This window comes from Pithys albifrons, chromosome 20, assembly GCF_047495875.1.
Source record: "Pithys albifrons albifrons isolate INPA30051 chromosome 20, PitAlb_v1, whole genome shotgun sequence".
NCBI classification, from domain to species: domain Eukaryota; kingdom Metazoa; phylum Chordata; class Aves; order Passeriformes; family Thamnophilidae; genus Pithys; species Pithys albifrons.
In genome coordinates this window covers 10,808,010-10,835,287 of record NC_092477.1, presented here as the reverse complement: position 1 = coordinate 10,835,287, position 27,278 = coordinate 10,808,010, and the positions used below count along the sequence as shown (strand labels likewise).

The 27,278-nt window shown below is 55.5% G+C and overlaps 1 protein-coding gene across 2 annotated transcripts in view; it reads right to left on the bottom strand.

Moving 5' to 3' along the window:
* The window catches only part of NOTCH1 (notch receptor 1), a 43,462-nt gene extending 18,793 nt beyond the window's left edge, over positions 1 to 24,669 (bottom strand). For both annotated transcript variants that reach the window (XM_071574713.1, XM_071574714.1), the window contains exons 1-9: positions 24,426 to 24,669; positions 22,606 to 22,687; positions 5,377 to 5,639; positions 4,692 to 5,030; positions 1,630 to 1,752; positions 1,240 to 1,473; positions 941 to 1,096; positions 663 to 848; positions 132 to 245 (exon numbers count right to left, since the gene is read on the bottom strand). In XM_071574713.1, coding sequence (XP_071430814.1) covers positions 132 to 245; positions 663 to 848; positions 941 to 1,096; positions 1,240 to 1,473; positions 1,630 to 1,752; positions 4,692 to 5,030; positions 5,377 to 5,639; positions 22,606 to 22,687; positions 24,426 to 24,483 — 1,555 coding nt within the window. In that variant the 5' untranslated portion in view covers positions 24,484 to 24,669. The remainder of the gene's footprint in view (positions 1 to 131; positions 246 to 662; positions 849 to 940; positions 1,097 to 1,239; positions 1,474 to 1,629; positions 1,753 to 4,691; positions 5,031 to 5,376; positions 5,640 to 22,605; positions 22,688 to 24,425) is intronic.
* Positions 24,670 to 27,278: the final 2,609 nt, after the last annotated feature.

The window sequence follows — 27,278 nt, the reverse complement described above, 5'->3', positions numbered from 1 at the left end:
CTCATTACCCTCTCCCCATTTCAGAGAGCTCTGAAATTTAAGGAGTCCATTTTTGGTTCCTTCTTGGCTTGAGCTGGGATGCATCCTGGCTTTGTTTCTACCATGATGGCAGTGGGATTTATGTCACGTACCAGTGGGGCACTCGCAGTGGAACTCATTGATCTTGTCGAGGCAGTTGCCGTTGTGCAGGCAGGGGCTGCTGGCACACTCATCTGTGTTGATCTCACAGTAAACCCCCTCGTAACCTGCCAAGAGACCCAGCACCGTCAGCACCACAGCATGGGGTGGGCACAACATGCAGGATGGGTGGGTTACACCTGGCCATATCTGCTCCCCACATCTTTGAAAGGCAGGTCAGGAGCTGTTCTACAGTGGTGGGACCTGAAGCACAAGCTGCCCCATGGTTGTCCAGCCCAGAAATCCATGCCTTGGCTTGATCCAAGCCAGCAAGATTGGCAAGAGGAATCCAGTGCACGGCTGATGGTGCCCAACTCTCACCTCCCCTTCCCCCACCACTGCAGAAGACCATGCAATCTTTATCAAGCTCTTTCTTTTGGGTGCTGTCCCCAGGGGCTGCTCACCCAACCCAGCACTGAGCTGAAGAACCCTCCCACTGCCCACCCTCAGCACTGTGGCAGGGGTCCACAGAGCTGCCCACCCACCAGGCATGCAGATGCACTGGAACTCCCCAATCTGGTCCAGGCAGGTGGCATCATTCTGGCAGGGGTTGGAGAGACACTCATTGACATCGATCTCACAGCGAGGGCCTGAGTAGCCCTGCAGACACTGGCACTGGAAGGACCCTTGGGTGTTGAGGCACTTCCCTGCATGCTCACATGGGTTGGCTCCTGCAACACACAAGCACAGATCACAGGACAGGCTCCTGGCTGCACCAGCACCTTCCCCAGCCACTCCACATGAGCTCAGCACCAGCACTCACCCAGTGAGCACTCATCCACATCCTGGTTGCAGGCTGGCCCCATGTACCCTGAGGGACACGTGCAGATGGCTTTGCCATTGACAGGGTTGGTGTCACAGTTGGAGCCCTCGTTGCAGGGGTTGCTGATGCAGGCATCATCCAGGTGGCACAGCAAACCTGGGCAGTGAAAGGCAGGCGCACGTCAAGGGTGACGGGCACACAAGTAACTGTGGAGCAAGACCTCAGCAAGGAGCCAGGGGACATTCAGGAAGCTGTCACCCTGCACTGCAGGCAGGGGACAAGCTGGGACAGGGCATCACCTGTGCGGCCATGGGGGCACTCGCAGTAGAAGGAGGCCACCCGGTCATGGCAGGTGGCCCCGTGGAAGCAGGCGGCCATGGCGCAGTCATCGATGTTCTCGCTGCAGTCCTCGCCCGTCCAGCCATTGACACAGACACAGTTGTAGCCGCCGTGGTTGTTGTGGCAGGTGCCACCGTTCTGGCAGGCGTTGGGCATCAGCTGGCACTCATCCACGTCCTCAGTGCAGTACTGACCTGCCAAGGGACAGGGCACCTGCAGGAAGCTGGCACTGCCCCTCTCCCGCAGGCTCTGTAAACAGGACAGTTCTGCCCACCCAGTCCCTGGCATCCCCTGAGGCAGGATCTGTCCTCCCAACCCAGCCCTGTGCCACCCTCACTTTCCTGCATTACCTGTCCACTCAGGTGGGCACTGGCAGTTGTAGGTGTTGACGCCGTCCACACAGGTGCCCCCGTTCTTGCAGTTGTTGCCTGGACAGTCATTGATGTTTTCCTCACAGTTCTGACCAGTGAACCCTGCACAGAGGAGATGTCTGCTGTGATGCCAACTGACCAATCAGCTGTGCTAGCACCTCAGCCCCCCCCACCCCTGCCAATGGCAGGTTGTTCATTATCAGGTGCTGAACATGTGCCAGGTGCTCCCAACCGGGCTTTGAAGCAGCTGCCTGGTTTCAGCTCCATCTCTATCTTGCCTCTGCCAGGGGCTGGTTCTGCCAGAGCCTCCAGGTTTGGAGACACTTGCCCCAAGCAGCAGAGGATCTGACTCCACAGCATAGCTGGAATGAACCAGGGCTGCTCCCATGAAGGCTGGTGGCAGCCAGTGCTGAATCATCAGCTTTTAATTTCACTTGTAAAGAGCCTCAGCAGCAGTGCTTGCCCTGGAGAGGGATCCAAGTCCCTGCCAGGGTGAGCCACTGCTCCCCAGGGCACTGGGCTCATCCCAGAGCACCTCTTGTATGGGGAGCTCGGCTGCTTGGGTTTGTTATCACCTCCCCCTGATAGCACAGCACTCATGGAAACACTGCTGTCCCCAGCCTCTCCACTAGAAACAAAGCATCCAGGCTCTTCTCAGGGCATTTGCCAAGCCACCTGTCCCCCTCTGACTGACGTTTTTCTTAAGAGCTGCATTTACTGTACGGCCCCCAAGGCACCTGTACCAGCTGCTGCCCAGGAGCTGGGGATTTGGGATGGCAATGCTATCCTCCATCAGTTTCCCACAGTGCCAGTGTCCATTGCAGCTCCCTCAAACTCCCCAGGATATTCTGCAGCTCCAGGCCATGCTGCTCCTCATGCAGGCAGCTCAAAATGTCACCTCCACAGGTAGAGGAACAGGTGCTCAGACTCATCCTCTATTGGATCACAGACCCTGGCCCAGCTAGGGGCTTTCCTCTCCTCAGTCCCATCACTCAGGGAGCAGCCACAGGTTTTTATGATTGCTGGTAGGAGCCCAGAGCAGGTAACATTGATTTACACCTCATTTTCAAGCACCTGGGCTGAGACTGAGCAGCACTAACTGGCAATGTCCTAGATACCAGGATTAACTAATTTTGAACCATCCCAATGAGTAATTAGTACTGCAATTACTTTAAACTCAGGGTTACATTCTACAGTGATGGCACGATAAAGCAGCTGAGATTAGTTTAACTTGAAGAAACCCAGTATGGCCAGGCCTCTCTGGGAATGAAAAGGGGTCATTGTTCCAGGTCTGCTGCACCACATACCAGCGTATCAATCACCCCTTATCATGAGGAACAGCCCCCCATCCCTCCTGCCTCTGCCCATGGCCAGCGCAGCTCCTGCAGTGATCCATGTGGGATGGTGGAGGTGCCGAGGGACCACCCCAACACCCCTAAAGCAGGGGCTTTGCCACTCCACAGGAGGTGAACCAGCTCCTGCAGGATGCAAATCTCCTGGAAGCGGCCCATGGAGCCACAGCTGGGCGTGAAAGAGTTGATCCTCCCAGGAGCAGGGATGTTCCCCCAGGGTTATGCCTCACCCTGCTGTGCCCGACTCTTGGGCTGCTCAGGGAAAGTGCCTCGTCAGCAGAATGGCAGGGCAGGGCCAGCACAACTCCTCCTGCCACCTCCACCTGCCCATCCCTGCGGCAATACTGCTCTGACGGGACAGGGCTCAGAGCTGCTCCCACAGAGCATTGCCCCTGGGAGCCCATCCTGGAAAGAAAGGCTTCCTTCCTGGCACTGCTTGCCTGGTCAGCCCCACAGCTCACTGTCCCTAAGGACAGGAGCTTTGCTCCAGCATGGGTGAGCAGGAGATCCTGCAGGGCCCTGGGTATTCTGGGTGGTTAATGAGATTCCTGAATGACCGCAGCCAAAAGCTTTGGAAAGAGGATTGAACCTCTGAGCCTATGTCAGAGATCAAGACAAGATCCCACACACTACTCATAGGAATCACTTACCTTGGGTACATCTGTGCTGTCTGGGAGACCCCATCCCCACCCTGATACTGTGTCCCCTGTGGAGATGGGGCAGGAGCTACATGGAGGGAGGCTGGAGCACCAGAAGGTGCCCACCCTTCACCCTGCCCTGGCCCCTGCAGGGCCACAAGTGACCACAGGATCAAAGTAATCCCACAAAAGACTCCTCAGGCAGCTGACCATGGCTTCCTTCCCACGGAGAGGGTGGATGGGTCCTCTGCATATCTGCCACAGGTGGCCAGTGTGGCTGGCTTGGGGGAGAAATGGCACTCGCCCTGGCAAACACAACCTGGTCTGGGCTGAAACTCCACTGCTTCATTTCTGCAGCTGACCCAGGGATGAGGGGAACATGAGGCTACTCAGCTCCTTCCGCTCCCTGCCCTGACTGTGCTGTGAACCACTGTCTGGGGGCAGAAGTGAAAGGGCTTGCTGGGGTCAGGGGCCCTTTCACAACTGCTGTTCTTCCCTCTGACTTGAATAGTGCCAAGCTCCCTTTCAGGCTGCCACCACCCCTCCCAGGGTGCTGAGCTCCCAGGACAGCCCCCACTGGGCCCCCCTCATGCCAAAGGCTGTAATCCTGCTGGGCTGCTCTGGCACTTGCCAGAAGGAGCAGCAGCGAGCACAGAGAGGGTCTTCCTTCCCTAACTCCATTTGCACTCGGAAACTTTCCAAAATAGCTATTCCGGGCTAATTATTCCACTCTGGAAGTGGATTAAGCTAAAGCGGAAAAAGGCACTCTTATTCTAGAATATGAGCATCCGCACAGGGGCCTCTGCTCAAATAGTTGTTTTAGAAGAGCTATTTTGGTGAACCACCAAGTATAAAAAGCCCCCAGATGACCTCTCCTTCTTGGGCATTGCTGCCCAACATCTTCCCAAAGACACGTGGCACAACGAGCCCACATTTTTGTCCCTCCCAGAGTCACAACTCGGGGAAGATCAGGCACTGCCTTCTTAAAGGGGACAAAGGAGCTGCAAGAGGGTCTCCAACCCTTTTCCTCCCTCTCATAGGCAGCCCCTACCTGGCAGGCAGGTGCAGTCATAGGTGGTGTCTCCAATCTGGCGGCAGGTCCCACCATTCTGGCAGGGCGAGGGATTGCAGGGCACGTAGACGTGCTCGCAGTTCTGCCCAGTGTACGCCGGCTTGCAGGAGCACTGGTAGGTGCCCACCTCGTTGGTGCAGCTCCCCCCATTCTTGCAGACGGGCGGTGAGATGTTGCACTCATTGACATCCTGCTTGCAGTTGGCCCCGTGGAAGCCGGCGGTGCAGCGGCAGATGTAGTGGGCTTCGAAGGGCACGCACTGGCCCCCATTGGCACAGGGGTTGGAGGCACAAGGGTCAGCCTGCTGGCAGGTTTTGCCTGGGGAGGGCAGGGAGGGACAATGAGGATGCAAATTGCAGCTCAGGCTCTTGGTGGCAGTGATCTGCACTGGGGTGCAGACCTGGATCTGGGAGTGGTTGTAACTAATTCCCCCCACCTCAGCCCCCATAAAACACCATGCAGGATGGTCGCAACTTCCCCAGCAGGACCCTCCCAAGCCCCAGCTCAGGGCCCACGTGAGTTGCAGATTCATTCCCCCAGCACCAGAGAAAGCCAAAATCACAGGCAGTTCTCCATCCATGAGGCTTTTCCAGGAGCAACCCCTATTGCAGGCCATCCCTCAACCCCCAGCTCTGTCCCCACGCTGCACAGTGACACCCCTCACCTGACCACCCGGGCGGGCAGCGGCACTTGTACTCGCTGAGTGTCAGCAGGTCGCAGGTGCCCCCGTTCCGGCAGGGGTTGCTGAGGCAGACGTTGTCGCGGGGTGTCAGGCACAGCTCGTCGGTGAAGCCCAGGCGGCAGGCGCAGGTGTAATCCACGGTGCTGCCGCGCACCACTGCAGTGCAGGTGCCGGCGTTCTTGCAGGGGGAGCTCAGGCAGGGGTTGGGCAGCTGGCACCGCTCGCCCACGAAGGCACCGCTACACCTGGCAGGGGCGAGACAAGCTGTCAGCGGGACCGCCGCGAGGGGCTGGGGGTACCCGGGCGGCCCAGGGACCGGCCCAACCCTGCGCCGCATCCCGGCACATCGGGTTTGGCAGCGGCAGGGCTCTGCCCTGGCTGCTCTGGGCTGGGAAGAGGAAGATGAAAGAGGTGCTGGGAACAAAGGCGTTCCCCATCGAGGGGCCTGCACCGACTTGCACAACCGCAGCCGCAGCGCTGGCGTCCTGCGTCTCATCGCAATGGGGTTATTTTGCCTCCCCTCTCCTTGCTGAAGAGAAAACTGAGGCACAAGGCACACACGGTGTAACCAGAAGGAGCATTTCCATACCCACACCCAATCCCAACCCAGGGCACCCACAGACCCCAAGGGAGAGGTGAATCTGTGGGACCAGGAATCATGAGGTCATCGCTGCACCTATTTTTATCCTCCCTCCATCCTAAATCACTCAAAACATGATCAAACAGGGACTCAGCATTGGCTGGCAACAGGTGGGACACGTTCCTGCTCCTTGCAGTCAGCTGAGATCTTCCCTGAAGCCAAATCCTGTGCAAGGAGGGGTGACTTGCCCTGGCTGCCGCATCCCTCTGCATGGGGGCCCTGAGAAAAGACCCCCTGAGGACACCACCAGCTCCACCATCTGTCAGTGTTGGCCAACAGGGCTGGAGCAACTGCCTGGTGCATGACTGGTGCTTGCAACAGGAACATGACCCAAGGACAAATCCCACCAGCCATCCAGTGGGGCTGGCAGGACCATGCAGAGAGGGGAAGGTGTCCTTTGGGAAAGGGAGGATGGACAAAGCTGTGCACCTAACATCAAAAGATCCTGGGAATGAGGCACAAACCCTCCTACATGGCATGCCTTGTATCACATCTGCAACACCCTATGACACATGTTTTGTCCCCAACCAGTGCTGCTCACTTTACACTGCTTCCAAAGAGGATGTTCTGCCCTGGCTGAACTGTACCAAGCAGTTGTGGTGAGAGGGGCATGGGAGGTGTGAGACAGTGCTGGCACGCTGCTGTCCCACACCATGACGGCAAAGCCACCATAGCAGCACAGGGCACACCACGCTCAGCTCCTGGGCTTCTACCAGAGGCCTTGAGAGCAGAAATAAATCTGGGATGCTGCACGAATGGCCATGAGGTTGGGGTAAGGCAACCCCTGCCATTGATGATGGGTGGGGAAGGTGACAGCACCTGGGCACGGAGGGACTGTGGTCCCCACTGTGCTTTGGGAAGTTGGGGCTCAGGCCACCACGTGCTCACACCTGTTGCCATTAGAGCTGGTGGGATGTAATGTCCCCAAGCCCCATGGCAGGGGGCGAGCAGGGGGGTCCTGGGGGACACTGCAGAGCATAACATTGATCTGCAAACCCCAAAACACGGACATGGGACTGCTGCAGGAAAGCACAACCAGCAAACCCCCACCCTCAGCCAGTCCTGCCTGGAGCCACCACACTTTGCTACGCCATGTCGGCGGCAGGACCACATTTCAGCCTCGTTCCCCCTCTCCTCTTCCCCTACTTTTTCTTCTTCTTCTTTTTTTTTTTTAACCCAATTCTGATTTCATTGTTGGGGATTGTGTGAGAATTTGTCAGGATTCGGAGACATTTTGAGTTAATGAGACGGCATTATCCAGGCCAAATGAAAAAGAAAATGTGTATAATAATAAATCAGGGCATCTGCTCGGCACACAAAGGGCGGCGGGGAGCAGGTGTGCATCCTAATGAGGCAGAGCAGCTGCCGGCGCCCGCGGACGATGCCCGGCTCGCTGGCGGCTCCGGGGCCGCGGGGCGACGGCGCTTCTGGGTGGCTGAGCCACGGCCCCGAGCGGGGGAACGCGGAGGTTGGGGCCGTGGCTGCCTGAGAGGGCTCTTTGTGCGGGGCCCGGGCGGGCGGCACAGGCACGACGCCGGCAAACCGCTCGGGTGTGCAGTCATCTGTTAAAATGCCCGCTCTCCCGCCTCTCCGCACCACACACGCTTTTTTTCTTAAAACAATCCTCCGGGCTCTTCTCGCGGCGGCTGGAGGACAGGGAGAAGCGTCACGGGGTTCTCCAATGGGAGAAAAAGGCGGGGAAAAAAAGAGTAAGGAGGGAAAAAAGAAAGATTTGATGCTGGACAAAGGGCTGCGATGGCAGCGCGGGAAGCGCCACCACGGTGGTGTGGCCATGGGCAGCCGGAGTGGGAGACGATGCTCTGGGACCGGGAGGTGATGCTCGGCATCCCGGGCCGTGGCAGGCGGCCAAGCAAGGTTATCGATGGGATTGGGGTTCCGGCGCCGGGAGGTCAGGGAGGGGGACACGCAGCCCATCACACTCCCACCCAATTAGTTTTCAAACCGTTTCCAATTTCAGCGCAGGCATGAGCTCACGGATGGGACACTGGAGCAGAGCACAGCCCAAATCTGGGCATAGTTATTGGCCAGGAGGTTAATTAGTGATTAGAGAAAGAATTCTGAGGGGCAAAGGAAGCCCCTGCCTCAAGGCACAGGAGGGTTGGGGTCACTGGCAGTGCCCACACTGGGGGCTGCCCCATGCCTGGCTGGGCTGCTCAGGTGATTTCCAGGTTTTTGCTTCAGGAAAGTCCTCAAGTTTCATGGGGTTGGTAGACTGTTTTTAAAATAATTTCTACTTGTATGTGTTAAGAGCTGATTTATGGCCACAATCAGCTCCAAGAGCAGGAGGGTGCGGCACACGGCAGGGAAGGGTTTAGCGTGGAAGGGCTGAGCTCAGCAATGGGCACACATGGACCAGGAGGACTGGGGAACACTCATGCTCCACATTACTCCTCACAGAAAAGGGAGTTACTTCCAGCAACTCTTCAGAAAAAAAAAGCAGTACAACACAGGCACCCTCAAAATCCAGCAGTCACGGAGGAGTTTGCATTGTGCAGCACGAGGCTGTACAACACAGACTCTCTGTGGATACCTGGTGATTCCTGAATCACTATCCCAACCTTGCATACCCACTTCACATACCAGCTCCCAGCTCAGGAAGCCCTCTCAAATCCTTTCACGTTTCTAAATCATCTCAGTTTCTTTTCCAAGGCAGCACTCAGGACATCCTCCTCCCTCCCACCCGGCAGCTTCTACACCCCTGCCACATCATCTGTACGTGCTGCTGCACAGAATGATGCTATTCCTGCTCACGTCTGCAACAGCAAGTGAGACGAGGCAGGGAAGAGCATGTTCCCAGCTGTGGACGAAGCCATGGAATGAATTCCACCGTTCCCTCCTTTCACAGGTCCTGGATCTCACTCACAGAGACTCTGGAGCTGCATTTCAAAGCCTAATGACCGCAGTGGCTTTAGAGAGTCCTGGCTGCAGAGGAAAGCCTGGAGACAAGTCTCGCATGCAAAGCAAGAGATCAAAAACCAGGTGAAGAATCAGGATAGTCCAAGACGTAGTCATTTTTCAACTTTCCCAGGTCTGGAAAGGCTGGATTCAGCAGAGCCAGATTCAGCTCCCAGCCATGCTGCAACCTCATCACGCATCCAACTATTTCTCCAGGGACTAAAACCTCTCTTAAAGCTCAGACTAGGATGCTGAGCTTTATTTTCTTTAAAAAACGTGTGGTGGTGTCAGGGCTTCCAGGTGAGCAGACACGGAGGATGCGACATCCCTGCAGGCTCAGCCAGGTGAAGATCACCCTGTGGTTTTTCCCTGGGCATTTCCCAAGAGAGGGCTACCCAAACCAAACCCCAAGCAGCTTATGGAAATTAGCATATGAGACATTAAAGCTATGCTTTAATTATAGATATATGTGTTGGCAGAGGACAGGGCGGGTGCTCCAGGATCAAAACAGCTCAGAAGGGCCATTAGAAAGTGGCTTTGAGGCGGTGAAATGTGGCCAAGCTCTCCGGTGTCCTGAGGAGAAAACCTCTGTGAAACCCCCAGAGAGGCCAGTGTGGTCACCCTCACAAATCCATGTGTGACGTACACCCTGTTCCTAAACCAGGCAGGAATGGCTAAAAATACCGGTGTCTCTCCCTCCCCCGAGCGCAGCTGAGAACCGTTTCCGTTGACTCATTAACCTGCTGAAGAGGCATCAAACACTCCGGCAGGATCCGCCCCGACGAGGGTGACGGCATCGCGATCCCGGGATGGCCAAGTCCTGCTCCAGTGCACGATGCTCCCTCTACCAGCACCATTCCAGCGCACTGAGCAAGTCATGGCAGACAGACTCACAACTCTGTCCTTCAGGGGTGTTTCCTACCAAGGGTCTACAAGGCTGTCACTGAAGCACCAGGCAGGACAGGGGACAGCAGTCAGTCCTCATCCCTGTGGACAGGGATGCCACACGTGCTCCTTGAAGTGAACACACTGATTTACACCCCCTGAAAGTCTGGGGCTGCAGTCCATCCTGATGGCTTTTTGTTTCAGGGGGGTCAGACAGAGGCTGGGGGCTGGATTCCCACAACATCAGGCTGGGATGTGTCTTCCCCCTCCATGCTGGCCCAGTGCAAGCACCCGCATGAGGCACAATTAATAATGCACTGCGCTGCCGCCCTATAAATCTCCAGCATGATTCATGGCCGATGTGAAGGGTGATGGAGAAGGCCTTGTCCAAGGTCAGACACCAAGTCCCTGGGGACAGCCTGGGAACGGGAACAGCGGCCCCAAATTCCCACCCTGCTCCCAGCACTGAGCCCAGGCCAAATCTGGGTCTGCTCAGCATGAGCACATGTATTTGTTGTGTCTGTCACACATCCTTAAGGAGCTACAACCAGTGGCCCAGCACTGCAGCTATTCCAGCAAGGCTCCAGGAAAGCTTGGCAGATCGGATAATCGAAAGTATGAATGAGTTGCAGGAGTATCAGGGCCTACGAGCTCTGCTGCCATGCCACTGTCCCAGCTCTGCTCTACAGGTGACTCCCAGCACCCCATCACCCCAGTGCAGTGCTAGCAGAGTTGGGGTGCCCATCTCAGTCCCCCCATCCCGTGACAGTCCCCCTGGGTGCTCCCTGTGTGTGGCTCTGTGCTCCACCAGCTCTTTGTTTGCTCCCTCCCCGCTCGCGGCACACAAGGCTTTTCCTCCAACCCACCAGCAACAGGTTTTGTCCCTCTGCAGCAATGTGGGCACTGAAAGCATCCCGAGGCAGATGTTTCTGTGACCTCTGACCCAAGACTAATGTTTTCCTTTCTGTGCTAAGCTGCCATCTGCCAGGGCCGGCACAGATGACACCCAGGCACTCCCGCAGCCCAGCCCGCCCCAGTGCGGCTCCCGCATGGCAGCACGGGGGCTTTGTTCAAATTTGGGATGTGTCAGCCCTGCACAAGCATAGCCCGGGGGCTGGGGGTGGTTTCAGAGGTGCACAGGGGATGCCCTCTAGATGCTCAGCCTGCATGCCCCCACAGCTCACATCACCCGCTGCTCTCCTGCCCAGGTGGGGCAGGTTCAGGGGGCAGCCCCCCATTGTGGGAGGGGCTGGGGAGCTGGTGGGGAGCCCCATTCTGGCCCCTGGCCCTGCATCCAGGCTGCCTCTTATCTGCTCTGCTATCACATAACCTCTTCCTCACCCTCATCTGCTGGAAGCATAAACGGCCGTGGTTGTTTTCCCCAAGGCATGAGCAGCGTGGGAAAGCTGAGCAGGCTCAGGTCTTCACTCAAGCCCCATTTTGGGGGTACTTGAGGCTAACGGGGCAGCAGCAAACCAAGGTGCTGGGTGTGGGGTCTCCCACCTTGGAAAGCAGCCCCACCCTGACAGGCTGGGCTGTGGCGACACTCCTTTCTGTTTCATGGTACCCCTGGCTTGGAACAACCACCTCAGGTAAGCCACCCTCTCTGTCAGAGCCACCCTGGTGCAGAGAAGGTTCAGGAACCACAACCATGACTTTGTATGGTGCAGAGAGTCCCCCTGAGGGACCATCACACCCCCACAGCCCTCTCTACCAGCAAACGTGCTGCATGACCAGCAGATGCCTGTGCCAACGTGGTCCAGACCCGGCGGAGCAAATCAAGTATCCAAATGTGACCAGGGGACACAGATTTCACGTTTGCTGGCAACAGCTGAGGAAAGGATAAACAACCCACAGGAGAGCCTCCCTTAGGTGCACGACAGCCCACAGCAACTGCAGGCTGCTCCCAGCTGCAGAGTGGTGACACGACCTTACTATGTTGTCCCCACACCTCTAGGGGTAATGTCATCCTCCAGCTGACACTGGGAACCACAACTGCCTGCTCCACACCTTCCCCTGCACCCCAGCACCTGCAGACCCTGGTTAGTAGGGAATTCTGCTTTCCATTAGGCAGACACACACAGGACTCACCTTTCCAGTTGTGCCAGTGGCTTCCTGCCTGGCACAGACTGGAAGTAACACCACAGCTTTCTCCTGAAGTTACACCCTTCCCTGTAAAACATGTTTGCCAGCCCAGGGAACCCTGATCTCCCCTGTCTCCAATCCGACCAGAGAAAGGGCCAGTGCTTGGGGATATGTCTCCATGTCCCTGAGAGAACAGACCTGTTTCTTACTCCATCTTATTTCATTCAGCCTTATTTCATTGCCTTCCAAAGAACCCCTCCCACACTGCACAGAGCAACAGGTGCGTACTACTGTCTACAGGAGGGCTTCCCAGCACCCTGCTGAGCACAGGATCATACTCTGGAGCCAAGGAAAGGTCTGGAAAATGGTACTGCTGGAAAAGCAGAGCTCAGCACCCTGCTCTCTGCTCCCACCTCCCAACTCAGCTTCTGGCCTGGCACCACCACCCTCTTGGGTGGCCCAGCACATCAGGAGCCAACAGAATGAAATGGGTGCAGGGAGAGAAGAAACATTTTTAGATGCTGCCCCGACATCCCTGGGAGCTTCGGGGCTGTGGATGCTCCCTCTGCCCTGACAGCCCTGGGCTGAGGGTCTGCTCGAGCCCACTGCAGCAGCGGGCATGGCTGGGCTCACTGTGCCTCACCTGCAGCTTCAGTCTGTGGTTTCTGGCACACACAGGCATTTATAAACCAACTGCTTTGCCACAGCTTCCAGGAGAGCCAAGGCATGAAGGCAGACCCATATGGGGCACTCCAACTGGGTGATGCACCCCAAAGCTCCCCGGCGCCGGGACAGCCCCACAGAAACCTCCAGCAGTCACGATGCAGTTCCCAGCACGAGACCAAACTGGTGGTTTTTTAAGAAGTCCTATCCAGGCCTTGCTTTATTAAACATTCTGGGACAGCAGCCTGGGAAAAAAGCAGAGTTTCACACAGGGAGGTGGTTGGCAAAGCAGCAGGTTACTCCAAAGTGACATCAGGTTAATAAAGCAGGAGCAGATCTCCACTCTTGTTTAATTAAAAAAGCAAACTGCAATCCCAAGTCTTTGATGTGTTTTTTTTTCTTGTTCCATTTCATTTTTGACCTAGCCCAAGCCATCTAATTGAGATTTTAAGATCCAGACTTTCATCTGGAGAGAAACTAAAGGAATTCCCAAAGCTGGATATGCTCATGGACAGGAGTGGGGAAAAACTGTGCTAGAGCCCTGTTCCTCCTAGAGTGTGAAGGGAGAGGGAAGAAATGGCTTTGTTTCTTAAGAAGACATTAGTCAGGATAGTTTGGGAATCAAAGTTCCCATTGTAATGAAAAACAATATAATCCCATTACTAAGCAGAGTGGCCAGGCTATTCACTGGGTGGTAACTGGCTACCTGGGAAGGAGCTGCCTTTCAATGGAGCTTCATTCACAACAAACATGAAAGATGTCGAAGGAAGAGCCCAAGACAAAACTCGCTTCATTCCCACCCTCAACAATGGCTGCTATGAAATATTTGTTTTCCCCAGTTGATGTTTTTTATATCCTCTCCCGGTGTAAAGCTGCACAGCCCCATTGTTTGTGGGAACAGCTCACTCCGCTCATCCCGGCCCCTGCTCCTTCTCTTGGGGGAGCCCATTTATGGGGCAACCATGAAGGATGTGCTTCCAGCAGAAGATCCCCAGGGAACACAGCCTGGGCTAAGGCCAGCACATGATCTCATCACCCATCCATGGGACAGGGGTTACTTTGCTGGGGCACGTCCTCCAACAAGCACCCACAGTGCCCAGCGTGCCCATCAGACACCAGTATGGCACCCAGATCTTATCCTCCTCTGAAGTGCTGCTTGGCACCTGTGCCATCTGAGAGCACTCCCTGCAACTGTTCCCTGCTCTGGTTTCTCATTTGTAAACTTTATCCTTTTAAAAAAGCTTCATTCTTTGAGCCAGCAGAAGGAAAACTCCGAATTTGGGGTAGACGAGGAATTTCCACCTCCCCAGGCTGCCCCTCAGCCCAGCATTGCTGGTGCCTGAGGCCACTCTCCCTTCCCCATCCCTCCTGGGGTAAATGCCTGTTTCCCCCTACTCTGGACCCTGCACTGCCCACACCTGCTGCCCTTGCAGGGTGAATTCACAGCGCTCTGCTCCCATGGCTCTGGTTCACACACAGCACTGGTGTCACCTCTCCAAGCAATGATGAACTCTCTTTTTTCCCCCCTTTCCCCCTCAAACCAAGTCTTGGCTAAACACTGCACAGCCCCAGAGCCAAATATGGAAAACTCCCACGCGTGACCCCACCATCCCACTCTTCTAATCCTGAACATAAAAACTACGATTAGGATCTGAACAGCCACCAAAAGTTTAAACAAGCTAAATTTAGCTCTGATATTTATAAACAAAGAGGAGAGGGGGGTTTAGCAGAGCACATGGGTGCCCCTGTGGCACAAAGCCAACCAAAAGCCAGAGCAATTCCTGCCAGCAATGTTTCAGTGAGATGGGAGTGGGCAAAGGTGGCAATGGTCAGACAGTGATGGATCCAGCTCCCTCCCAAGCTCATGGCCATGAAGCTACTGGTTTCCTCTTGCAAGCAAAGGTCCCAAAAATAGTTATTAGCAACTATTAACTAAAACCCTGGCCCACTTGGAAACCATGTGCTGAGGGACGTAAAGCACCACTGAGCAGACGGGTATCAGCTCCTGGGATTTCTGCTGCCACTGAGTTTAACCAAGGAAACGGCAAGGGAGGGAGGGAAGACTCTGCCTCCGACACCTTTTGCCGGCAGAAATCCCTGTGTCAACATGACGCCCTCGCCGAGGGAGCAGGGACAATGGTGGCGGCTCTGCCCTCCGGCCGCAGCCTGCATTCCTGCCCCCCTCCCCTGGAAACCCCCCTTTTGTGGGGAGCAGCAGGCCCTGTGAAAGGGCCGTCTGTCGCCCTGCCTTTTGACTTGGAGGTCTGTGTCTAACATTTTAATAGGGGCTGGGGGCTGGGGAGCAGACCCCCCTCCTCCCAGGCTGCTCCCCCGTGGGGTCACTCTCCCAGCCCATCCCAAAGCCGGCGCATGGGGCTCAGGACACCAACGGGCAGCGGGTGTGAGGGCGGGAATTGGGAGCTGATGGGGTGGCACATCCTACTGTTGACAGCCACATTCCTTCCCCTGCTCAGGAGGAGCCATCTGATGGGTTAACCACTCATGAGTGCCTTTGGGAGGGTGTCCTTCTGATCCACCATGCAAGGATGCACTGGTGGGGTGGGAACACTGGGACATGATCTCCATGGCTGCTCATCAATGGCAGAAAATTTCCATCTTAAAATAAACCACTGGACACTCACAAATGCTCAACACCCTAGTCAGTGATGCATGTGGTCTTTGGGGTCCCTATCACCCCACTGACATCAGCTCTTTTTGGCAAGGGGGCAAGGGACAGAGCAGCTGACAAAGCCAAGAGCCCCAGTGCCAATGGCTCCTTTCCTTGCTGCCCATGGGGACAGTTGTGGCAGACTCAGGTAGTGCCACATCACACCAGGAGCAAGAGATGATGATGAGGAATCAGCAGCAGGATGCAAGGCTCAGCCCTTGCTATAGCCAGGGACTGATTCTGCACAGCTCAGGAGGTCCGAGCAAACCTTGCACTGCCACTCTCAGCTACACCGACTTTAGATCAAGCTCAAAGCAACAGGTTCCCCAGCCCATGGGTGCCCCTCTGGCACCCAGCCCTGCCAGCCCACCACCACCAGGCCACTTGCCTGCAGGGTGCCCCTTCTATTAAATAAGGGCAATGTTATAGCATCATTAAAACTTAATAAATCCATTTCCCATATAAATACCATTAAATTCAGATTTTGGGGAAGGGAATTAGGGCAAAAACTTGTTAAAAGAAAATGACTCCTGCACAAATAAATTTTTGCAACTTGACTGAGCATGAAAGTTTCCCATTAAAATGCAGCTCGGCTCCCTTTGCTGAAAATGTGCAAGAGCCTAATAACCAGGGCCTAAACATTAACTGTTTAACTGGCTTTTCCAATATTAACTCCAGGCTGCCACAGGGGGAAGGGGAGGACGTGACGGGTGAAAGCTTAAAGCAGACATTAATTAGTGCTGTGCGAGGGAGGCGCACCCCGAGCGTGCACTGCTTGCTTCTCACCACCACTCAGCTCCCAGGGAACATGGTGGGATTTTGGGGATGTTCTGAGCAGGGTCAGGAGCTGGATTGGGTGATCCTTGTGGGGCCCTTCCAGTTCAGGATGTTCTGTGATTCTCAATAGACACCAATGCTGGAGATGGCATGAACCTGACTGTGTGTGAGGTGGTGGACATGATTGCTACCCCATAAGTTGGATTCAATGATCATTGCAGGTCCCTTCCAACTGCAAACATTCTATTTCGGGGCAGAGCTCTCCATACAGCCCCAAACGCCTCTTCCCCATCCCCAATGCCTCACAGAGTCTTTATTCCTGTATGTCTCTCATGAAGCACTGCATGTACCAACAGGAGCCCATCATCAGCCCAGAGAAACTGTGGATACCCCATCACTGGAAGTGTTCAAGACTAGGCTGGATGGGGCTTAGAGCAGCCTGGTCTAGTGGAAGATGCCCCTGCCATTGGCAGGGAGTTGGAACAAGATGGTCTTTAAGGTCCCTTCCAACCCAACCCAATTCTGTAATCCCCTAATTCACCTCCCTGAACCAGGATGCAGCTGGCAGATTGTGCTGCTCCTTCTCTCACCAAGACAGGTTTTGATGTTCAGGTAACCAACTGCAAATGGAGGGAAACTGAGGCACTAAGTACACCCTGCTTGAGGTATGTGGAAACTCCAACATCATCCCTTATGGAAGACCACTGCCCACAGGGTACCTGCCAGCATGAGGGGGTGGGAGGAGAGGACCTGTCTCACAGGATAAACACTAGAACTGTAGACAGAGATGCTGCCACACTCCAAGTAAGGCAAAGTCCACACACAGGTGTTCAGGTGTGAAAAGGCATTGTCACACCTGGCCAGATGGTCAGCTGGAAGTAACACTGAGCTCCTCTATCAGCAAGACCCAGATGTTAAACACTGGGGTGCTCCCAGTTGGGCATCTCTAACTGTTCTGGGCCTCTCCAGGCAGGCATATGGGAGGTGCCATGGTCTGGTGGCACTGAGACCCAGCAGTGTGTTACCAAGACTTCCCAACATCGCACAAAATAGATGTGCAAAGAGAGTTGTGATGTGAAATTCATCTGCGGCTTCCCCAGTCCTTCAGTCCCCAGCTCTGCAACCACAATCAGACCCTGCAGATGCCAGGGGTGCCAAGGCAGGGCCTGACCCACATTCAGATACCCAGAAATCCAAAACATTCCCCCTCCACACCAGAGCAGCATTTCTGTGCTTATTCCAGACCTCTGGCTGATGCCAGTAGCTGCAGTTTTATGCCACACCAAAATGCAAGCACAGCCCTGGGCTGGTGAGCACCCAACACAACATCCATGGCCAACAGTCTTTAAGATGGGAGTAACATCAACCTGCTGCAGCCAGTACCTCTCCAGGCCAACCTTTAGGAGCCCAGCACCACAGGATGGAGCCCTTCCATGGACAGATGGTCTGGAAAAGCTGGGATGCCTCCTCCCCACAGCAAGCTGGGGCTTATGACACCACCATGCAGCAAGACAGCACCAGGAACTGATGGGATTTGGGCACAGCTGCTGGGCTGGGTGGCTACAGCACCATCCTTCAGGCACTGGGGCTCAGCACCACATGCCAAGGGCATGTAATGAGATGAAAACATTCTGGAAGTATCTGGAATCACCCTAAACCATTACCTCTCTGACGTGATGGTCTTTCTAACCCTGGACTCCAAAGGAAAGAGCTGCAGGAACAGCTCAGGACCAGCGTGGGGTAGTGAGGGAGCAGCCCAAGCCCCATGGTGCTGTCTCATCCCAGGTGGCAGTAGGAGCTGGGCAGTCCTCAGGGATAACTGGACACAGCTGAAGTGGAGCAGCTGGACCCTGAACACCTTTTTGGCTGCAGGGATGAAGGCAGGACTCAACTGAGATCCCACTGTAGGTCTGCTTTCCAAGGGGGAATTAAGTTGTATCCCAGAGGCTCTTCCACTGTGCAGCCCCAAAACATGACCTAAAACCTTCACCTGGAGTTTGGCAGCATGTTAAAACACAGAGAAGGCTCCATCCAGATCCAGAGCTTACCAGCTCTCCCTAACTGCACCCCGAGGCTACTCCCTCGTTAAACACACTGATGCTCTATAAATTTCACATTCCACTCATGTACACACGCTGTTACCACTTGGGACACCTACCAACACGAGCAAAACGAGGGTCACCACACCTCTAGGCCTGGAAAAAGCAGGTTAATTTCCAAACAATGTTATTTTAAAACTTGCTAACTGCCTCCTGATTATGTTGTTCGAGCTCTTAATTGGCGAATAGCCTGGTCTTGCAGTGACTTATCCGTGTCACCCTCATGCTACATACAATAAACCATAACAGCCTTGGAGGTGAGATCAGGTATGCAGAATCAGCTGGAACAAATGGGCGTGTTGTGGCTGCCAGCAGGGAGGAAGACAAGTGAGTCAGGTGGTTCAGATGGAACAGATTTTGGTGGATTAAAACATACCCCATACAACAAAGAGAGTGACATCCAGAAGCTGCCCATGGTGCATCACACCATGAGATCATGAAGATTGAAGATGTCCCTGCTCATTGCAGTGGGGCTGGACTAGGTGACCTATGAAGGTGCCTTCCAGCCCAAGCCACTGTGTGGTTACACATCTAATAGATGTGAGTAAACAGCAGGAAATAGTGCCTCTGATCCCAGGTGATGATGCCAACTGTGAGTACTGCATCCCCTCTGCATCCTGGGGAGCCCCTGAGCAAATTCATCTCAGCAGGCATCACCCCATCTCTCCTGCTCAACTCCATGCTGTAGGTACTGCTGAGGGAGCTACTGAGACATCTCCTCTTGAATGTGACCCATGCTGGCCACACAGTAAAACCCTCTGGCCACCACAAGCATCCAAGCCATGAGAAAAATCAAGGAAAAAAACTCAGCTCAAGCAATTAAATCCCAAGGCAAGTGAACAGGAGAGAGTGGGACCACCTGTGACAACAGATGACCATGGAGAAACCTTGCAGAGAGGAGAGATGTAAACAGATTCTTTTAGAAAAGACCTAAACCCCCTGCTGGTGTCCCAATGACCTCACTAGCTGGGCTTCTCAGCTAAGTTTCTCTTCCACTGGAATTCACAACAGGTGACACTTTTATATTTTTAATCTCCCCTCTTACCCATTTCCACCTTGTTCTTTCCGAGAATGAGATCAGACTTGAAAGAGCCATCAAGAGTTCTCAACATGGCTGAATCACTGCTCGTCTAGTTCTTTAAGAGCTTCCTCTGGTTGATTGTTCAACACTCCACCCTCTTCCTCTTCAGCACCGAGACTGCATTTTTTCTTTGTTATTATTTCATGGAAATAACGTTGGGTTAAAGCACATGAGAAAAACCAAACCAGAAGGAAACTTCCGCCCTTTACAATGAGATAACAATGACTGAGCAGTTGAATAACTTGAAGGGCACAGAGACTTGTGGGGCTCACATCACTCCTCTGCCTTCCTGGTTGTCTCCTGAAAGAGTTTTGAGCTAAAATAATCATCTCTTCCCACTTCAGTTCCCCCTCTGAATATTTCTGCCCGTGTTTCTGGCCCACTGCCCATGGAAGCTGGTGGTGACAATGAGCACCAGCTCAGGAGCCATTGCCCTGGCTGAACCACAACGCTGTGCTGATTCATAAACAGAGGAAGTACTTTAGCAAACCGACTTCTCCCCCTTTTCAGCACAAACCTAGTGATTAATTTAACTTATTCTTTCTCTTTGCTGTCTCATTTACTTCTTTGGGCAAGAGGATGACAAGCCAGGCAGAGCTCCTCTGACTTTAATGGCGAGAGGCTGGTGGAGCGGGCTTGGAGACTCAGCCCTCTTTCATGCCATCTGCTTTTAACTAGTAGAGCAAGGGAGGTCCTGGGAATAAATGTCACATGGCACAGTGAGCTAAAATCAGCCCAACTCATTTGCAGGGATGCCAGTCAAAACTAGAGTTATCCAACAGTCTAATTAGGAGCTATCACTGGAAGTCAAAATGACCTCTTGGAAAAACCTTCTCATTTTGTCTGGGAAAATGCCTTATCCAAAAACAAGTGCCCTTTCTGGAATGCCACAGCTCCCCAGTGCCATGAAACCTCATGTCAAACCCCACAGCAGCCACCAACTCCAGACCAGACCTTTTAAAGCTCCAGCTCTGGGACAGAAACACCCTGTGCCTTCAGCTGGAGTGTGTGCAAGACACACAAAACTCTACTGCTGCTCTTCCAGCACTGAAAGACCTGGATAACCCTGCCAAGAAGGAAAGCAGCACCAAAGGAACTTAATTAGGGCACTTCTGTTGCGAGCCCTCCAGCCGATCCAATGCTCAGTCCCCTCCATTCAATCAAAGCCCTGCGTGCCCCGCACTGCCTGGCAAGGGGACAAGCAAGATAAGGCACCTGGAGCTTTATAAACTATCCCTGTAAAATAATAAAGGCAGAAAAAGCTTCTTGTCTCGCACCAACGATTCCCTTTCCGTAACAGGGCTGATAACTCGGATTGGGAGTTATCAGAGTCTTCACGTAACCCAACGAGCTCTGTCCCGCCACAAACACCGGGACACTCGTCCACGGGAGTAGCGTCTCCCTCATATGCTATTTATTTCACTCCACTTTCTAATTGGATTTGTGGGGGCAGCACAATGGGGCTTTATGGCCAAACTTTGTTAAGTGCCAGGCCGAGCAGAGATGTGGCCAGCAGCCAAAATGGTGCATTTCACGCAGGCGCCAAAGGGCAGTGCCAAGCTTTTCTGCGTCTGGTATCTGTGCTCTTGGCTCTGCTTTGTTTAAGAAGCTTGGAAGCAAAACTCCTCATAAAGAGATATTCAAACAAGTGAAAAACCAGGGGTTTGAGAGTTGCTATCAGATAACATGGGAAGTTGCACCTCCTTCAGTCTGGCTGTGCCTCTAATATCTGCCCCCATTGCCCTTCATGGGACAAGAGCTTTAACACACTGAGCACACACACCCTGGACTCGTGCAAAAATAACTTTCATACACCCGTGAAGCCACCGTGGTGTCTGCAGCCAAGACAGAGGCAGTTATTGACAGCTAACAACCAAGAAGTTGTATAAAGTTAACTTTTTCTCTTAAAAAAAACCCACCCCAAGCCTACTTCGGAGGCTTCTCCAAATAGAGCTCGCACACATCAGATCTAATTAGATTCCATCACCATCTGCACATGAAATGTAAATCAGGAGTTGCAGAGACTTAAGAAAAAAAGGAAAGAATGACCACAAGGAAAAGGAGGGGTGTAAGGTTGGGGAGGGGGTGGAGGGTTGGGCATTCTGGGAAGCCATACATGATTAGTCACACAGCATTAATCTGCCTCCCTCAACAATAGCTGCCGAATTTCGACCGAATCCCAGCTGTCGCTCTTTGAATGAAAGAAAACAAGATTTAGAGCGTCAAGCGTTGGTAAGGGCTTCTGTGCAAAAAAAAGTGGCGTGCATTCATTAGTGGCTCACAAAGGGACCCAGCCTTTGTCCATTAAATTGCTCATGTGCCTGATTGATTTGCTGATTTATTTGCACCAAAGGGTTGGGGGGCTCAGCTAGGAGAAGGGGGCGGGAGGTGCCCAGCTACTGGGCAGAGTAACGGCACCCAGGCGGATTTGCAAAAAAGCAACACACATTGTCAAGGGAAACTGCCATTCAACAGGTTGGGATTGGAAATGCCTTCAGGTTCCTCCGCCGAGGACTTCCTATTTGGAAATTTGGGGTGGGTGGGAACGTCTCTCCGCCTGCTCTCAGCTCAGCCATGTTCAACAGGCAGAGGGGAAATCTGGCCGGAAAACAGAGCCTTGCCCATTCACATTTCTTTTATGGAATAGTTTTAAAAAGGGAGCAGGAGTCTTATTCATTTCTCTTGGTTATTGTTCCCTGGGAGCCTGGAGTGAATCGGCCATCGCTGCGGTGGGTCGGTTGGTCCTTCAAAGAGTCCCAACGCTTTACACATCCGTTTCCCCACAATCAGCTTGGAGAAAGCCCCGGCCTGGGTGCCAGGTCCCACCAGGAACACCAGGCTAGACCACAGCTTGGCACCAGCACTGGCAGGGCTGCAGGAGGAGGTGGCCCCGCTCCCCTGGTGATGCCTCTCAGGCCCATAGACATCACTGGGTCAGCTCCAGCAGCCAGAGCCACACCATGAAACCTCCCTTGAGTGTTTATTGGAGATGTACTGGTCACCCCATGAACTGCCAGGGTGCAAGGGACTGAAAGGCAATGCTTCAGGGCCAGGAGGGGAGTAGCTGGAAGACAGACAGACAGACAGCCTCTCTCCACGCCCGACGGTCCAACGAGTGCCGCAGGCTGGCCCTACCTGCTGCTCCATCAGCAGGGCAGTCTGCATAGGTTAACACCAGCAAAACATGGCCCTTTGCCCATGTTTTTCCACCCAGCTAGGAACAAAGCCCGATCCTGCCAAACTCGTGGTGACTCCTACACAAGCAGGTTATTCTTGCCACTCAAGGAAAGAAAACGCATCTTGCCCTATTAAATCCAGAACCTTCAAAGCAAAGTCAACATGCATGTCAATACTTTGGTCGAGGGAGATGAAAATCCTCTGGCTCCTCCATACTTACTGGCACACCTCTGTCCCGTTGGGAAAAGTTTCACACTTGCCCCCGTTGAGGCAGGATTCGGCAAGCTGCGTGCACCGTAAACCTGCAAACAGAGCGAGAGCGTTAGCCACAGCACAGGTCCCTGGTGGCAGCAGGGAGGCTGCATCCCCTGGTGTCACCCAGACTGGGGACAGGCTCATGGAGACCCCCAGAACCCCCTGCACCTGTGCAGTCTGGTGAGGTGGGGATGCAGCACCCGGCAGCCCCCACCCACAGGGCAATGGAGGCAGGCAGGGACCGCATGGCTCCAACTCCGAGAGGCTTGCCTAAAAATAAACTCAGGGTGGGCTTCAGGGTAGGCTGTGCCTGCTCCTCCAGCAGGACTGACAGAGAGAAACCCCAGATCAGGCCCTTGAGTGACAAATGCCATTTGGGAAAAACCATCTGCCCCAGGGCCCATGAGTTACCACGAACTCAGTAACGAAATGAGTCGCCCGTCACAACTTGCTGTGAGTACAGGTTTCATTGTCTGGCTCTCAGAGACAAATTCTGCAGAGTTACCACAGCAACTCGCTGAAAGTACCAGAAATGCTTCCGATTTCCACCCCGGCTCGCTCTTTCCCTTCTCTGCCCTGCTCGCTCTTCACGGTAACTGGTTCTGTGACACGCGTGTGCAGTCGGGGCAGTTTCACATTGAGCCATTTCAGCTTCGCACTGTCACCACCGCAACCAAAATTCTGCCCTGGATGGGTGCCGAGCCCACGCACTCCGGGAACACCCCGCTGGGGCTCCGTCCCCAGCCCCACGTGTCCCCCGGGGGGACGGATCGGGGTGTTGGGGACTACTCCGGTGGGCTGCTGGGGACCACTCCGGCCAGGCACAACTTTCTGCAAACTTTGCCTTCGAGGGCTCCCAGCCCCACTGTGGGGTGAGGGCAGCTCCGCTGCCTTCGTTCCTCAAAACCCTCCCAGGGCTCTCCAGAGGGGGCTGCTAGCTCGGCCCTAAGAGGTGGGGGACACCACAGGGCTCCGGCCCCCCGGGACAGGCTGCCCCGCAACCCCGTCCGCTTTTGAGGGCTCTTTTCCCCGAACCCAACCCACCGACCCCGACCGTCGCGCAGCGCTTTGCGGTGAAGCTCCCGGTCCCGCCCCGGCGAGGGGGGGAGCTCCGGGAGGGGGGGCCCGGGGGGCCTCGACTGACTTTCAAGAAACAGGAAACCGAGAAAAATTTGCAAAACGGTCGAAAACTCTCGCAGAACAACAGGAGGAGCGCCCCAATCCTGCGCGCCCCTCCGCCGCGCCGAGCCCCGGTTCCCCCCGGTACCGAGCTCCGCTCCCCGCGACGGCAGCGAGCGCCGCTCCCCGCGGCAATCCCTGGCCCCGAGCTCCGGTTGCCGGCGGCTCCGAGCCCCTCCTCCGGGGCATTGAGCCCCGGCCGCCCCGCTCTCCCCACGGTTCTGGCCGCGGTTCCCCCGGCGCCGCCGAGCTCCGGCCACCCCCGCGGGGCTCAGCCCCGCTCTCCCTCTACGGTTCCGACCCCGTTTCTCGCGGCCGCGCCGAGCTCCGGTGCTCCCGCAAAAGCCGAGGCCGGTCCCCGGGCATTCCGTAGCACCGAGCCCCGGTTCCCAGGAGGACCTGCATCCCGGACTCCCCCCGAGAGCGCTGCGCTCCGATCCTGCCGCAGGAGCCGAGTTCCCAGTTCCCACGGGATCCTCCCGGCCCGGACCGCCCGACAGCGCCGTGCTCCGGTGCCCGCAGCGCTCCGCCGGGACCGGGGCTCCCGCCGCGCCCGGCCCCGCTCTCGGCAAACTTCCTGCGGGGCGGCCGGTGCGGGGCCCTCACCTCGCGTCAAGGCGGGCAGCAGGAGCACCAGGAGGCCGGGCGCCAGGAGCCGCTCCATCCCGCTCTGCTCCCGCCGCTCACAGCCGCATAGGTCCGCGGGGCCTCGGCCGGGCCGAGCCGAGCCAAGACGGTGCTGGTGCTGGTGCCGGTGCTGGTGCCGGTGCCGGTGCGCGTCCGCGCCGCCCCGCCGGGAGCCTCAAACACAGCGCGCTCGAGAGCAGCGACTCCGAACGCGGCGCCTCCCGCGGCTGCTCAGCCCCGGCGGGCCGGCCCGAACGGCGGGGGGCGGGACGGGCCGGTGCGGGGCGGGACGGGCGCGGCGGGACGGGACGGGAGAAACGCTCCTCCCTGCCCAGCCCGGGGGGCTGCAGCTGGGTCCCCCCCTTCCCACCACCGAGGGTCCCTGAGTGGGACAGGAGTGGGGCTGAGGGGTCCGCGCAGCGCCCACGGGCAGCCCCAGCGCAGCCACTTCTCTCCGTGCAGTCGCCGGACACCTCCAGTGCAGCCCCGACATGCGACCACCAGACACCCCCGACACCACCACTGGACAGCCACGGTGCAACCCCCATGTAATTCCCTCAATCCCGCAGTGCAGCCCCCCCATCCTCAGTGCAGCTCCAGCACAGGCAGCGCCGGAGAGCCCCAGTGCAGCCTCGGACATCTCCATGCAACCCCTCTCCAAGCAGCTCCCACACAGTTCCACTGCAGCCCCTGAACATCCCCAGTGCGGCCCCTGGACATTTCCAGTTCACAGCCCCAGTGAAACCCCTGCACAGCCTCCTTCAGTACAGTCCCGCCAGCCCCTACACTTCCCCTGGGGCCCACTCAGTGACCACAGAAACAACCAGGCTCTCACATCATGTCTGTGCACACAAACCATGGGACACACAGGAATGGGGAGGTCGTACTGAGGGGCCAAGGCTTAGGTTGAGCACTGGGAGTCACAGGGGGTGCTGGGAAACAGGGGGTGGGATTCACCTTCTGACCCACACCAGGACGCAGGTGCACACAGGTAGCTGAGCCATTTCCCACCCACTTTCCCCACCTGTGCAGGCAGCACACAGAGCTCGGTCGGATGTTGTTTGTTTTGAGCTGTGAACTCATGAACTCGCAGGCAGAGCCTGGCCAGCCCCATGCACCGCATCCACAAATAAACAAACACACTGGGAGAAGCAGAGAAGACAAACCCAGAAGCAGTCCCCAGATGAGTGCAAGCATCCCATCCTTGCAGCAGTGCTGGGGGGTCCCTGTGCCCTCATCCCCATGTCCCCAGAGCCCTATTCCTGCCCCAGCTGTCACTGTGCCACTGTTGAGATGACAAAGCAAGCTGTCCCAGAGCATGGGAATGTCTCACTCAAAATCCAGTCAGGCTCTGAGCCCAGGACAGTTTGAAGCCCTTAACCTGGTGTTTGTGGGTGTCACCCCTGAACTGTGGCTGCAGGAGGATGCTCAGGGCTTTACCCACAGAGCACCACTGATGGAAACTGCCTGTGTGAGCTGTGCTTCCTCATAGGGTTGTGGGGGCCAACTCTGCTCAGCCAGGTCATGGTGCCTGCAAAGGTGGGGAGCAAAAACTTGGAAAGTGGAGAATTTAGGGTACCCACTGTCCCAGGGACAGGGGTATGTAAATCCTGTTGGACTCTTAAGTTTCCCTCTGAGTTGTTGGAGGCCATCAAGTGGTTCTTTTACAACTCCCAAACATGGGAATATGGAGGGATGGCTGCCAGCCTTCAACTGAAAGCTTGGGAAAGAGGAAGAGGAAGTAGGGTCAGCAACGGGTTAATGGGAAGAAGGTGACATGGTGGTCATCTGTGTCTCTCATCACAGGGCATCTCTCTGCCAGCCCCCTGGGCTCATCCCATCCCATGCCAGCCCTGCTGTTATCCCGCTGCTTCCTGTTGTAAACTATTTCCAGAGCAAGTGTGAAACAATTAAACAAACCGAAGGGCAGAGTCTGCTCACCAGATCAAAGGCACGAGCCCTGCAGCGGTACCTCGTTCCCGCAGCTCCCTTCTTCCCTGCTCCTCCTGCCTTCCCCACTTTGGGCTCTAAAGCAGTGCCCTGATCCAGGCTGGGAAGTGGGGGTTCTGTGTGGAGCATGGTGCCAGTCAGGGTTTGGATGCCACTGGGAGCTTGAGGCCCGTTTGAAACTTGAAATTGTCCCAGGGAGATGCCACTTGGCTCCCTCCAGACATGTAACTTGGCTCACACTGTTGTGGAGGAGAAGGGGCAAGGCTGGGCCATCAACTTGTTTCAAGAGCAATTAAGAGATGCCGAAGGACATGGGGCTGTAATGCCTCTTCTTCTGCTGTCATTTTCTACCCTTGGCAGGGAATAATAGAACAATAGAATGGTTTGGGCTGGAACAGACCTTAAGGCTCACCCAGTTCCACCCCCTGCCATGGGCAGGGACACCTTCCACTAGACAAGGTTGCTTCAAGTCCCATCCAACCTGGCCTTGGACACTTAGAGGAAGTGAAGGTCCCCCTGCTTTATTCTCTCTGCAGACATGAGTAGGGTGGCAGTAGCTGGACTGTGGGAAGTGGCCCCTGCCTCCACCTTGGCTATGCCACTATGACCATGCCACCATTTTCAGCCTCAGCTGGAGGCGAGGCAGCTGTGAGGACAACATGAGGTTTCCACCCTTGGGGCATCCTTGGAGATAGAGACTTTGCTATCTTTCTCTACCTTCTCCCTTTCTCCCTCCCCACGAGAGCCCAGGGAGCATCTCAGCTCTACCTGCCTGGAAACACCAGCCATAGCTTTGCCCGGGCTTGTTCCCTATGTGCAGAAAGCACTACACGTGCAGTTCAGCTGTGCTCTGGGCTTGATCCCTGAAACTGGGGAGAGGTC